General features: G+C 56.9%; 1 protein-coding gene across 3 annotated transcripts in view; it reads right to left on the bottom strand.

Annotated features, from left to right (window-relative positions):
- The window catches only part of IFFO2 (intermediate filament family orphan 2), a 49,182-nt gene that overhangs the window by 13,402 nt on the left and 22,615 nt on the right, over window positions 1-13,165 (bottom strand). For 2 of the 3 annotated variants that reach the window (XM_049706322.1, XM_004272466.4), the window contains exons 2-3: window positions 1,831-1,891; window positions 497-592 (exon numbers count right to left, since the gene is read on the bottom strand). In XM_049706322.1, the coding sequence (XP_049562279.1) occupies window positions 497-592; window positions 1,831-1,891 (157 nt within the window). The remainder of the gene's footprint in view (window positions 1-496; window positions 593-1,830; window positions 1,892-13,165) is intronic. The other variant, XM_033433098.2, reaches the window with a different exon arrangement.

Below are 13,165 nucleotides of genomic sequence, written 5' to 3'. Positions count from 1 at the left end.
TCAGAGGGGCTCCGATCGTCCCAAGGATGTGCACACTGGCCTGTCCCGACTTTACAAAGCAAACCCTGCTGAAGGCCGCTGGCCCGGGGAGCCTCTCAGGCCGGCGCAGATCAGACCCGGGGTCTCCTTCAACCTGCCATTGGCCGCCACTGCGCCCAGACACAGAGGCCCATGGCCACCACCCGCCCTCACCGTGGTGAGCTGGCAGGAGATGAAGCAAACACACACAGACCATCAGAAGAGCCCCAGGGAGGGCGGGATGGGTTAAAGCAGCGGATTAATGCATCTCTACTCAGACCAAGGGAAGCAGAAGTGGGGAGGGGACAGGGAGGGGGGCCTGGTCTCCGATGCATCCGTCATCCTCACGGGTCAAACGCAGCCAGCCAGGATTCTAACTAGAAGCCGAGCTCTGGAGCCTCGGAGTGAATGAAGCGTTTTGCATGATGGCTGTGGGGGGAAGTCATGATGCCTGGGGGTGGTGGTCGGTGGCACTTACGTCACTCATGAGCCCCTTAAACACCACCAGCTCGGCCTTGAGACGCTCAATCTTCTCATTCATCTCCTCCTGGATGGCTTCTGCTTCCTGCGCTGCCTACGGGGGATGAAGATGGGGGAGGTTTTAGGAGGGCTGGTCTCCCTGTTGGAGGGGAGGGGATGGACACCTGGGTCCAGAGCCCCGGACACCTGACATCCAACCAAGCCGGGTGCCTTTGTGCCAGGGAAGGAAGGGGTGCCAAGGACCTCATCCCAGCCTGGGTCCCCGCTCAGCCCTCGCTCAGCACAGGGCATCGCTCAGCCTAAAACACTTCTCCGAGGATTATTTATTGTACGGAAAAATCCATGGCAGACGTTAAGAGAAAAAGTGGATGTAAAAGGGATCCCAGTAGTAGGTCGATTCACGTGAAAATGCCAAAACATCTGACCATCTCCGATCTCCAGAGTGGCAACGTCACACGTGCCACCCTAACCGAGCATGCGCACCTCGGGCTTGTGTGTGTCTGCACAGAAAAGACCAGAAGGTCACACACCAATCTATCCACAGTGGAGCAGGGAGAACTGGAGGTGAGTTTTATTTTCTTCTCTGTGCTTTTCTGAATTTTCCAGGTATTTGACCATGAGCATGTTATGTGTATAAAGCAAAAAGTACTTTTCTTATAAAAGAAAGCGGGGTGGGCGGACGCTCATCCTTTTCCTTCTGCATATTGACATTATTTCAGTCTGTCTCTAACTTCCTTAGAAGATCAGTGTTTATTTTCTTTCTTCTTTCTTTCTTTTTTTTTTGGTTATTATTTATTTATTCAGAGGATCAACACTTTAGATATCAGAAGGCAGTTAAAGAGCCTTCCATGCCTTCTCATGGGGTTGCCATTCTTGTGCCCATTTGGCCGAGAGGAAAACAGAGGCCGAGAAGGTAAAGTTTGTTGCCCAGCGTACACAGCAGGCGAGTGAGAAGCAGGCCCACCCAGAACACAGAGCCACCGAGCCAGAAGAGCAGAAGAATGTCCTCATGCCCGCTGCTGAGCACCTGCCAGGGCTGGGAGCCCACCTGATGATGTGGCCACCCGCCCTCTGCAGGGCACTCAGCCCCGAGTCTGTTCCTGCACGCCAGGGGCAGCACCAGGATTCCCGTGCCCAAGCTTTTCTGCAACTCTTGTGCTGGTGCCTTCCCAGCCCCAAGGAGGGGAGGCGGGAGAGGCCTCCGGCTCCATCGAGGAGAGACTGAGGCAGCAGGAGGTAGCAGAGCACAGAGGCTGTGCTGGGAACTGCCCCCGGCTTTGCCCCTTGGCCACGTGGTTCTCCTGTGAGCCTCTCCTGGTCGGGACCTCTCACCTCCTGCAGCGTGTCCACCATGGTCTGTAGGTTCATGCGCTTGGCGAGCTCCTCCTCCCATCTGCAAGAGACAAGAGGGACAGGTGGTCAGAGGGCGGCCTCCCCAGGCCAGTCCAGCCTCAGACACAATGCCAGCACCCACCCTGGGCCCGTCCCCGGGCTGGGCAAGGAAGGTGCAGCAGCGACTCTATCCTTGCCTGCCCCTCGGGAGCTCCCAGTCTAGGGAGCTAGATGTGTGGGACAGCCAGGTGACCCATGATACCAGGTGGTGGTGACGGGTGCCAGGCTCCGGGCATGAGCACAGCACCACTGGGAGATGACGGCAGGAGGGACCGCCAGCCCCCCACACAAACTGTAAAGCACTGTACAAATGCTACTGCTCCTTCCGTTCCTGTAAGACATGGTACTGAAGCTGCGCTCAGGGTCAAGGCTGCAGCCAGCACCACCTTCAGGCTCTCCTTTGCAACCACAAGAAACAAATCTGATTGTGCCAACCATCGCAATCTCGGAGTCAATTTGTCCTACAACCTACCCTAACCAACAAAGACATCTCCTACCTAGCTGTTATCATCCCTATCTTACAGATGAGGAAACTGAGGCTCAGAGAGGTTAAATACCTTGCCCAAAGACACACAGCTAGTTAGGGGGTGGGGCTGGACTTCAAACCCAGGTCTGTTTCATTACATTAAAACAAAAAATAAATATAACTCTCCCTTATTTAATGCTTATTAAGTGCCAGGCTCTATTCCAGGGGTGTTACATACGTCATCTCGTTTGTATCTATGTGGGCTGAAGTTGAACAGGAAAGGACAAAGGGGAGAAGGCACATGGGGGCTCTGAGTGTACCCCCAGCATTAACCGGAGGCAGGACAGGATGATAATAGAGTTACCACAACAATACCAGCCCACCTTAACTGAGTGCCTACTTTGTACCAGGCACCATTCTGCGTGATGTAATTCAATCCTCAAAACAACCCTCTAGCCTAGGTGCCACCATGATCCCCACGTTACGGGGGAAGCATGCAAGGAAGAGTCAGGTACCCAAGGTCAGGGTGAGGACAGGTGGGGCCAGGACTCAAACCCAGGCTGGAGACTCCAGATTGAGTGCTTGAAACCCTGCCAGGCTTCCTGTAGACCCAGGACCCATCAGAGCCCTAACCCGCTCCCCACCCAGATGCCCCTCCTTCCCCAGAGGGACAGGTCCTTCTCCCCCCACCCCCATCCTGGGACAGACCGACCAGGAGTTTCTCTCTTTCTTCACCCTACGGCTGCCTCCCTACATGGCCTCAGAGCAGGCAGGTCTGGAAGCCTTTTAGGATGCTGTCGGGGCCAGCTAAAAATAGGCCAGAGGGGAGGGATGGCTGAAGAGTGGGTTACGTCACCAGCTTTTGGAAACAAGAGAAAACGGATACTGTTTGCACACACAGAGGAAAATTCCTCCTCTTTCCCACATGAGACACGACGGCCCCGGCCAGGGCTCCCAGAGGACACACTCGCCACTCACCCCCCATCCCCCGTTCCCCTCGGTCTTTACCAGCCCCCAGTGGTGGTGGCCAGGCCTAGATCTTCTGTGGGCTGCAGAGTTCAGAACCCAGTGGGCAGTGGGGCTGGGATAGGGGTCCTGGCAGGGATGAGGAACACAGAGGAAGCTAAGGAGGGGCAGCAAGAGAATCTAAGGGTCTAACCCAGGTGGGATCATCTCACTGAACACCCTCGTTGTACAAATCGGAAAACTGAGTCCAGCCCCAGGCCCAGTGTGGGGAACAGGAATCCCAGGTGGGGAGAAGTTCAAGGCTGCCCTCACCTCGCCCAGCAGCATGGGGCATCTGGGGCTCCCCTCAAGGGAGGCCAAGGCCCAGACCACAGGTCCCAAGCTGAATCATCTCTACTGGCCACGCTGCCCTGAGGGGGGCAGGGGGCTCAATTCCAAAGCCGCTGAGCAGAGCAGGGACAAGGGAGAGCCCGGTGTGGCACTGCCTGCAGCCTGGCTCCTGAGGCCAGCCTCACTACTGCATCTTGCAGCAACACCAGGGGCAGCAGAGGAGTGGGCAGTGAGGGTTGAAGATGTGGGCACCCGGGGACATCTCTCCTCCACACACACTCATTTCCAAGACAGGCTTTTGGGGATAAGGCCCAGCCCCTCCTCACTTTTCCTTTAAGCAAACTTCTTGTGAGGAAGGTGGGGCAGGGGTCAACAGACCCATTGAACAGACGGGAAAAATGAGGCCCAGCAGAGGAAAGCAACTTGTCTCAAGTCAACTCAGAGCGAGAACTTAAGCCACGTCTTTGGATCTCCAGACACATTAGCTGTAGTAGCAGCAGCCACTGATTGGCAAGCACAGTCCGAGTCCCACGCACTGGGCTCAGTGCCTTGTACACATCTCATCGGCTTTCATGCGAATTATTAACACTCTCGGGTAAAGAAATTTTCCCCAAACCCATTTTGTAGATGAGAGAGCTGAGGTTCAGAGAGGTGAGGTAACTTGTCCAGGGTCACACAGCTAGTAAGCAAGGACGGGACTCAAGCCAAGCTCATGCTCTAAAGCATCCAGTTTCCAGCCGTGATATGCACGGGAATCACCCAGGGAGCTTGTTCACGTGCAGACCCAGATCCCGCAGGTCTGGTGTGGGGCTCATTTCTAATGAGCTCCCCTGCAGAAGGCACTTCGGTGGCCCCCTCGCCTAAGCTGCACCCCAGTTGAGCTTGCACAAATGACTTCATGGGCCTTTTATTACCAGAGCTGGATAGGTGGGCAGCCGGTGCACCTGCCCCCAGCAGACCCAAGAAGGACCCCTGTGTGCTGACAGCAGCTGGCTTGACAGACCAAACCTGCTGCCTACGCTGACCTCCCCTCCCGGCCGCAGCGGGAAAGCTTGGCTTTGCCGGCTTCAATGTTGACAGTGCAGAAAAGCTTTGCCCTTCAGCTGCTCTGGCTGACCGGGGTGAAAGGATGGTTGAGTGATATTTCTTAAGGCACCCCAGATGCCCTGCATTTACTGCAACTCAGCCCAGAGAGAGGGAGCATGCAGCTTAACCAAAAACTGGTCAACCAAGTTGTGGGCTCTGACATCCCAAAACCTGCTTCCCAGGCACAGCCCCCTCTCCTGACCTGGATCTGCCCACAGGAGTAAGGTTTCAGCAGGATGGAAGTTTCAGGCAGCAGGACCAACATAAGCAAAGACGGGCCAGCAGGAAGGCCAGGGAGTAGCCAGCTGCCACCAAGAGGGGACACACCTACTATGGGTCAGGGGCTGGTGGATGTCATGTCATTTAAGCCTTTGCCCTCCTGACTTTCATGTGTGGCCCACGGCTGAGCACAGGAGCTCACACAGTGAGCTGTGAAGCTGCAGAGAAACCTCCTCCCCATTTTACAGGTGGGAAAATGAAGGCCCGTGCACACAGAAAACTCTAGCCAAGGCCAAGACAGCCTGAATCACTTAGATCCACCCCTGCCCGCCCTGACCCACCAGCTCATAAAACTTCCAAATTCTTTTCTTTCTTTTTAAATTTATTTTTATTATTTTTTAATTTTTGGCTGCATTAGGTCTTTGCTGCTGCGCATGGGCTTTCTCTAGTTGTGGCGAGCGGGGGCTACTCCTCATTGTGGTGTGAGGGCTTCCCTGGTGGTGGGCGCCACCAGGGAAGTCCCCAGATTCTTTTCTCTCGAAGGGAGTGGAGAGAGGGACATTTATTGGTCACCTTCTTGGTGGTGTACACCATGTTGGGCCTTCATATACATAATAAAAGATAAGGGACTTCCTGGTGGCGCAGTGGTTAAGAATCTGCCTGCCAATGCAGGGGACATGGGTTCGTTTGCTGGTCCGGGAAGATCCCACATGTCGCGGAGCGACTAAGCCCGTGCGCCACAACTACTGAGCCTGCGCTCTAGAGCCCGTGAGCCACAACTACTAAGCCCGTGTGCCACAACTACTGAGCCTGCACTCTAGAGCCCGTGAGCCACAACTTCTGAGCCCATGTGCCACAACTACTGAAGTCCACGCACCTAGAGCCGGTTCTCCGCAACAAACGGAAGCCACTGCATTGAGAAGCCCGCGCACCGCAACGAAGGGTAGCCCCCGCTCACCGCAACTAGAGAAAGCCCATGCGCAGCAACGAAGACCCAACGCAGCCAAAAATAAATAAATAAATTAATAATAAAAAAAGATAAAATATCACTTAATCCTCCCCTAAGGATGGTCCCCATTTTGCAGATGAGGAAACAGAGAATCAGAGGTAACTCGATTCCCCTTTCCCTCCCTCCTCTTCAGCCTTCTGAAATCTATCCATTCTCCCAGGCTTGTCTCAAATGTCATCTCTTCCCGGAGCCTCCGCAGCCACCTCCATTGTTCTCCCTCCTTGAGCTCAGGCTTGAGGCAGCAGACCTCAGGAGGCCATCTTTCCCAGGCGGCTTGGCTGTGGCGTGTCTTCAAGCATGGCTCTCACCCAAAGAGCCGGCCCACGATGCCAGGGACCGCGATGGACCACCCTCCATCTTCTCCACCTCCAAAGAGTGCTCAGGCCCCAGATCTAGCTCCTGCCCCGACCACATCACAGGGACCTTCTCTCGCCCCCAGCATCTCCCCCCAGCATCCTCTCACTCTCCCCCCATCTGCAGACACCCTTCAACAACGGCCTTGTAGGCATGCCAGCTCCTCAAAACGCTCTCAGGCTGTGGACGCTCACGCCGGCCTCTGAAGCAGGTGGGATGGATGATGGCGGTGGTGATACTGACGCTGCTTGACGCTCAGGATGATGATGATGTGATGGGGCAGCTCACACAGACCGAGTGCTTACGATGTGCCTGGCACCGTCCTCAGGGGCTTCACAGGCAGAGCCTCATTTTCGTTTCACAGTAACCTCTAAGTCGGGTTATTATTTTCTCCGTGTCGTTGATGAAGAAGCTAAAGTCCAAAAGCACGAAGCACCTCCCCCCAAATCACACAGCCAGCAAGAGGGGGTTGTTTCTATTTTACAGAAACGAGAGACTCAGAGAAGTTCCAGAAGCGCAGGCTGAAAAGGGGACCAGGGTTCCCCTAGGCCACGCCTCTGAGTGTACAGATAAGGACACTGAGGTGCAGGTCGCCCAGGGAGTGGACAGCAGAGTGCCCTCCCCTCCCCCAGCCCAAGCGGCGCTCATGAGGAGCGAGGTGGAAGGACACGAGTCTGAACCCCAGCTCTGCCTCCCCCACTCAGAGCCTCCGTCTCTCCATCTGTCAATGAGACACAGTGTGAGCCCAGCATACCCCAGGCTCGCTCCAGAAAAGCCACTCTGTTCCCACACTCTCTGACGGTCATGTGACTGGCCCCCAGTCACGGGCTGGTTCTGGCTGGACTGGACCCCAGGGCCCATCTCCCAGCCCCAGCCCAGCCTCCTGCCCCTGGACTCAGTCACTCCAATCCCCCTGCTTACCAGTGTCCAACCCCACTGGGTGTGATCCACAACACGGCAGTACTGGATGAGGGTTAGTCCTGGGGGGCCTCTGTGCCAATGCAAAGGACAAGCCGGGGCTCAGACTGGGGAGCCCACAAATCGGGAATGTAAATGTGGGTACAGGTAGCACCCTGGTGCCCAGGCCAGGTGCCCTGGCCTGTTGGAGCACAGAGGAATCATGGGGGAGACACCTGTTCTAGGTGGGAAAAGGGGCACAGGAGGGCTGCCACTATACAAGTCATCGGAGGAGTCGGGTCTAAAGCTGGGGGTCTGCCCACTCCCCCAGCCGGAGAACTGGTTATAATGATCATTTCTGTGCTCACTGCTGTTCTCCCTGCACCTAAACCCACCCACACTTGGTAAGGCGTCAAAGAGTTATTGAATGGATTTGTTGAATGAATGAATGATCCCAGCCGCAATCACTCCTCAGCCCCACTGCTTGCCCCTCCCCAGCCAGGGCCCCTTGGACATCCTCAATCTGCACAGCCCCAGCTTGGGGACTCGGCTGCTCCGTCCACTGGCTCCTGAGCTTCCCCTGGGAGAGGCCAGGCCAGCAGGAGGGTGGGCCAGGGCAGGAAGTGGGCAGGGAGAAGGAGAAAGCTTCCCTCTCCCACTTCGCACAGCTCCAGGCCCGGGATGGGAAAGCAGGGATGTCAGGGCAACGAGCGGGGAGAGGAAATGACTCCCCAGCCCTACACCGCTGCTGAGATCTCGGCGGGGCTCAGCCACCATCTTAGCAGAAGGAGCACATGTGTGAGAGGTGGCCAGGAGGGGGAGGTAGCTGCCCCGCCTCAGCCAGATGTGGTCTCCCCGCATTCCTGAGGAACCACCGCTGGACCACGTGATGGACGGGAAGTCTCAGCAAGCCACTGGGGGGAGGGGATTGGCAGCTTCAATGCCAGTCCCCACCCCCAGCTGACACTCAGGGCCAGTGTCTCCCCTCCCCCATCAGCTCAGGATGACACACAGACCCACCGGAAAGGGGCCACAAAGCCTGGCCTACTGAGGGGCGGAAAGCCAAGCTGAAGTCACTGGCAGCGGGACTGACTCACAGATTTTGCACTTCCTGTGCACTCACAGAAAGAGGCTCCGGGGCTCTAGCTCCAGAGGAAAGTGGGTGCAGCCCCAGGAAAACAACTTAGGCTCCTGGGATAGCCCTGGGGCTTCTGAAAAGAAAGTCCTAGAGACTCCTGGGCAGCAAGCGACTGGGTTCGAATACTGCCCCTGCCGCTTCCCAGCTGTGTGACTTTGAGAACGTCAATTAATTACCCTCTCTGGGCCTCAGTTGCCTCATCTGTGAGATGGGAAGCACACCACCCCTTTCGAGGGTGGGTTGTGAGAACTACATGAAGTGGGGTGGTGTGGGTGAAAACACCCAGTCCCACCTCTGGCACCTAGCAGACAACTGATGCTCCCACAGCTGGCTCCAGTGGCCAGACCACAGAGAGCTGGGAGGCCCTCACAGGGATGGTCCGCACACTTCCAAGGAAGGTCAGCCGCCGGCACGCCCAGGCCGACCCACTCAGGTGATGGAAAGCAAACTCAGGTGAGGCTAGGCCAGAGCTGTCAGTGGAAAACTTCATTCTGGGCCAAGCATGGGCCTTGCCTCTGGCGGAGGGCAGATGCGCGGAGGGTAATTTTCACCCGGGCACGGGGAGCTCACTCCACAGCAGCACAGCCGGCTGCAGGCTGCCCGGGGGCGTGCTGGAGCCACTCCGCGCACCTGTCCCCAGGGCTCTGCGCTGCCCCTGGCTTTTGTGCGAGCCCACCCACAGGTGCAGAGGTGCCTTTCCCCTCCCTGTGTGGATGTGCCTTGAGCCACCCTCGCTGCAGAGCTGGGGCTGAGCTGGGGCCCTGACTGGCAGGTCCTTCTCTAGACTTACATCCGAGCTGGAGGATGAGGCAGACCAGGGGGACCCTTCTTCAAATGCAGTTTTGCAGAAGCCGATGGGTAACAGATCAGAGTGGGCACGCGGCGGGCCCCCACCCCTTAGCTTCTGCTGAGCCCCCCTAGAGAGCTTAAAAATCACAACTGGGTCAACTTCCTCATTCCACGCCACCACCCTCGTTGAAAATCACAAACAATTCATGTTTGTGGCAGAAAAAAAAAAAATACAGATGAGCAAGAGGGCAGTGGGAGTGGGGTGGAGCCAGGGATACACGGTGAGAACCCACTTTTCTCAGGGAGATCCTCCTTCCGGGCAGCCCAGTGCTGAAACACGTGGAGCCTCATCTCCTGACTGCCTCCTCTCATCTGCTTTGCTGCATCTTCTCTCTCCAGTCAAAAGAGGGCCGGGCCGCCCAGCCTGTGAGCCGAGAGGCCCTCCATCCCCCCGAGCCCCGCCCTCACGGGTACCTCCCGGCCCCCTCCCTGTGGACTCTGGTGCTCCCACTGGCACCCAGCCCCTCATCCGGGGAAGGGACTCCTCCCAGACGTGCCGATCCGAGGCCCAGCTGCCCAGCTGTACTCTGCTGCTCGGAAGGAAACACAAATTAAATGTCAGCTGATTGTCTCTGCAGAGGAGGTATTAATTTAATGTGAACACTTAACCAGGCCAGCTGATTCCATTACAGGCGGGCAGTAACAGCCCGGGCAGGCCAGAGCACAGGCTGGGAGCTGGTGATGGGTCGGGCTGAGCAGCCACCATATCAGGTGGGCACCTCTCCCAGCATGCTGCCACCGCGCGCACACACACACACGCGCGCGCGCGCGCGCACACGCACGCACACGGACTTGCTCTCAACCTGAAACACCAGGCGCCTCCAGGGATCCCAGCGGAGAGGTCTGTGCAAGGATACTCGGGGTGGGTGGGGGTCTAGGGTCCATGGGGAAGTACCCAGTGGGGAAGAGGGTTCTGGGCGAGGGGGCAGGAGATCCTGGTTCAAGTCCTGGCTCTGTTGCTAATTCACTGCACGACCCCAGCAAGACCCTTCTCCACGTGGGCCTCAGTCTCCCCATCTGTAATATGATCTCTAAGAGTCCCTCTGGATATGATGTGCAGACTCTGGATGTGGCCCTTCCTTGGAGCCCGAAAGAGGAGACAGCCTCAGGGACGTCACCGTCATCCAGAGATACCCTGGGTAACAGCATCAGGCCGCTGGCCCCTGCCCTCATCACCAGTGACCAGCAAGCAGGGGGTGGGATGGCAGCATGCACTGATTCAACGTTTGTCCACTCACTCATTCCATGATTGGTTCTGCAGCACTTGCCACGAGCTGCTCGGGCCTGATAGAATCAAAGGCTACGGGAGTCTCTACCTGCTCCACTGAGAAGGGCAGCAAACTGAGAAAGCCGTCTGCCACTGTGTGGTCCCTGGAAGGCCTGCCTACCACTAGCTAGAAACCTCAATTTCCTCCTCTGTGAAACGGGGGTAGCAATCCTACCTTGTAGGGCTCACGGACATTAAACGAGCTCGAGCAAAGGTACACAGGTGCCCTTGCTGGATGGCCATTCTCATCACTGGCATTGCCCTGCCTACGCCTGTCTGGGGGAGGCAGGGACAGGTGGTTGCGTCAGGCCTGGACCACCTAAGCAGGGACACTTCTCCATCCTGCCCTGACCCTCTGGGGATCTAGAAGCAACTGAGAGAGGTGGCGAATGAATTTTCCCAGCAAGTTGGTGATTGCAAGTCTGGCCAATGGACAGCGGTGCTGAGCTGCGTGGCGTAATCCTCACGCTCCCTACCTGTTTCAGTGACCACGGGTACCCCTTACAGGGCAGCTGGCTGGCCTCTGGGGCTCTCTGCGGGGAGCCACCAGGCCTTGAGAGAGGAGGGAGGGAGAGACCGGCAAGCCTGTCCCTGGACCGCATTCCCCAGACCCACACCCCCTCAGGCAACGAGGCAGCCTGCGCTGGGCAGGCAGCCCTGTATCTGGTCCTGTCTCTGCCCCTAACTTGCTGTGCGACCTCGGGCAAGTCCCTTCCCCTCCTCTAGCATCACTTTCCCATTCTTAATGCAATGGTGTCAAACTGGATAAACACTTTGATTAACACCCCACGCTGACGGCAAAGCTATCTGATAAACCACAGAGTGCCAAAGCCAGCTGGGACACCAGCCTTTGGGTTCCAACCAGTGTGTGTAGCGGAGGGATGGGCAGGGGCTCTGGAGCCTCAAGGTCCTGGGGTCAAACCCCAGCTGTACATCTTGCAGCTCTGTGACCTGGTGGAAGCTGCCAACCCTCTCTGAGCCTCGGTAAGACCACCCATCTCACAGGGGTTTTTTGCAAAGAGTCAGTGGACTCGTGTATGACAGGTGCAGTCAGTGACATCATTCTCACCCCCGTGACCTCCCCACGGCAGATGGTCAGAGACACTGGGAGAATGGTCCTGGACCACACTGCAAGTGACAGGGCCAGACCTGAACCCAGGACTGGCTGACCCCACAGCCTCTATGCTGCCACAACCATCATGTTGATGATGATGATGAGGGGAAAGATCTAGATGCCACCATCACCTGGCTGGGGGACCAGGGGCACAGGGGGCTGGGGGTGGCCACGAAGCCAGATGCTGACACCCCCGATTCCACTGCCAGCAAAACCCAGCAAGTGTCCTGCTTCCGCCCGCCATGCCCCAACACGTGCCCCAAGAATGAATGGGCACGTGCTCAGGCTTTGAAGTCTGTCCTGACAAGGGCTGCCATGACAGCAGATGAGACTGAGGCAGGAGGGGTCCCTCCAGCCAGAGCCCAGCTGTTCTCATGGGGCCACCCCAGCAGGCACAAGGCATTGAAGGCCATTCTCCCGGCCGACAGGTGCCCCTGGTCGCCTGTCCCAATGCCAATCCGAGGTTCCAGCTGCTTACACCAGTCTTCCGTTCCAGTTACCCAGTGTCCATACCTGCCCAGGTGCATAGCATCACTCCCACTTTGGTGTCATTTATTGAAAGCCCCTTTGGAGACCCGGCAGCTCCGTGGATGCCGGTAACCCAGAACTCTGGGTGGGGAGGGGGGAGGGTTAGGTTGCTGTCCCTCCAGTGCTTCTGTCTAGAAACCACACCCAAGTGGGCACTGTCCCCCACCAAGCAGGCCTCTCCGAGAAGGAAAGTGGCTCAATGAGCATCTCATGGTGAGGAGGAATCTGTGTCCCAAAGTGCAGACCACCGTGAAGTTTCTGGGGCACCATTTCCAACCTCTTCTAGGCTTGTGACACCTTCATCACCTCCTCCAGGAAGCCCTTCAGGACTTCCCCAGGATGAGTCACTACACCCATCCTAGTATTTCCAGCCCCAGCACATGCCTTCCTCACGGCATTCAGGTGCTGTTAAATATTCACTTCTCTGCCTCTCTCATCAGACTCTGCTCTCCTGGAGAAAGGGAGGACTTGCTTTCACTGTAAAATGCTTATTTTGTGCTAGTCTAGTCACTTTACTCCGACCATAGCTCTGTGAACCAGGCGTTATCCTTCCCACTTTACGGGTGAGAAAACTGAGGCCCAGGTGAAATGACTTGCTCCGGGCCCAGGTCCATCTGACTCCCATGTCTGAGCAGCCTCGCAGTAGCAGTAGTCAGAGCATCTCATCGGTTCCATAAACCCCACTGCCTACCATGCCTCCCAGTACGCTACTCAGGAAACACCCCCAAATTACCCTGCCAGGGTCAGCACCGATGTGTACCCCTGGGTCACAGTCACTGACTTGGAAGAGAGCCGCTTAGCCAGGCATTTGCTTTGCCTGTTTACTCACTTCCTGGGCCCCAGAACCCAGGTGGAGAAACGCCCTAGCGTTCCACCTCCACTGACCAAGACACACCTACCCACAGCCCTGCCACCCGTCCCACCCCTACGTGGCTGCGGCAAAGCACTGAACCTCCTGTGCTCCTGATTCCCATCTTTACGGTGGGGGCCAGTGGAAGCACCTGCCTTGTGGGGCTGGTGTATTCAATGAGTCAGCATCCGCTATGCGCTCA

This window comes from Orcinus orca, chromosome 1, assembly GCF_937001465.1.
Source record: "Orcinus orca chromosome 1, mOrcOrc1.1, whole genome shotgun sequence".
Taxonomy (NCBI): Eukaryota; Metazoa; Chordata; class Mammalia; order Artiodactyla; family Delphinidae; genus Orcinus; species Orcinus orca.
The sequence above is the reverse complement of the archived record's forward strand: the minus strand, read 5'-3'. Positions and strand labels throughout refer to the sequence as shown.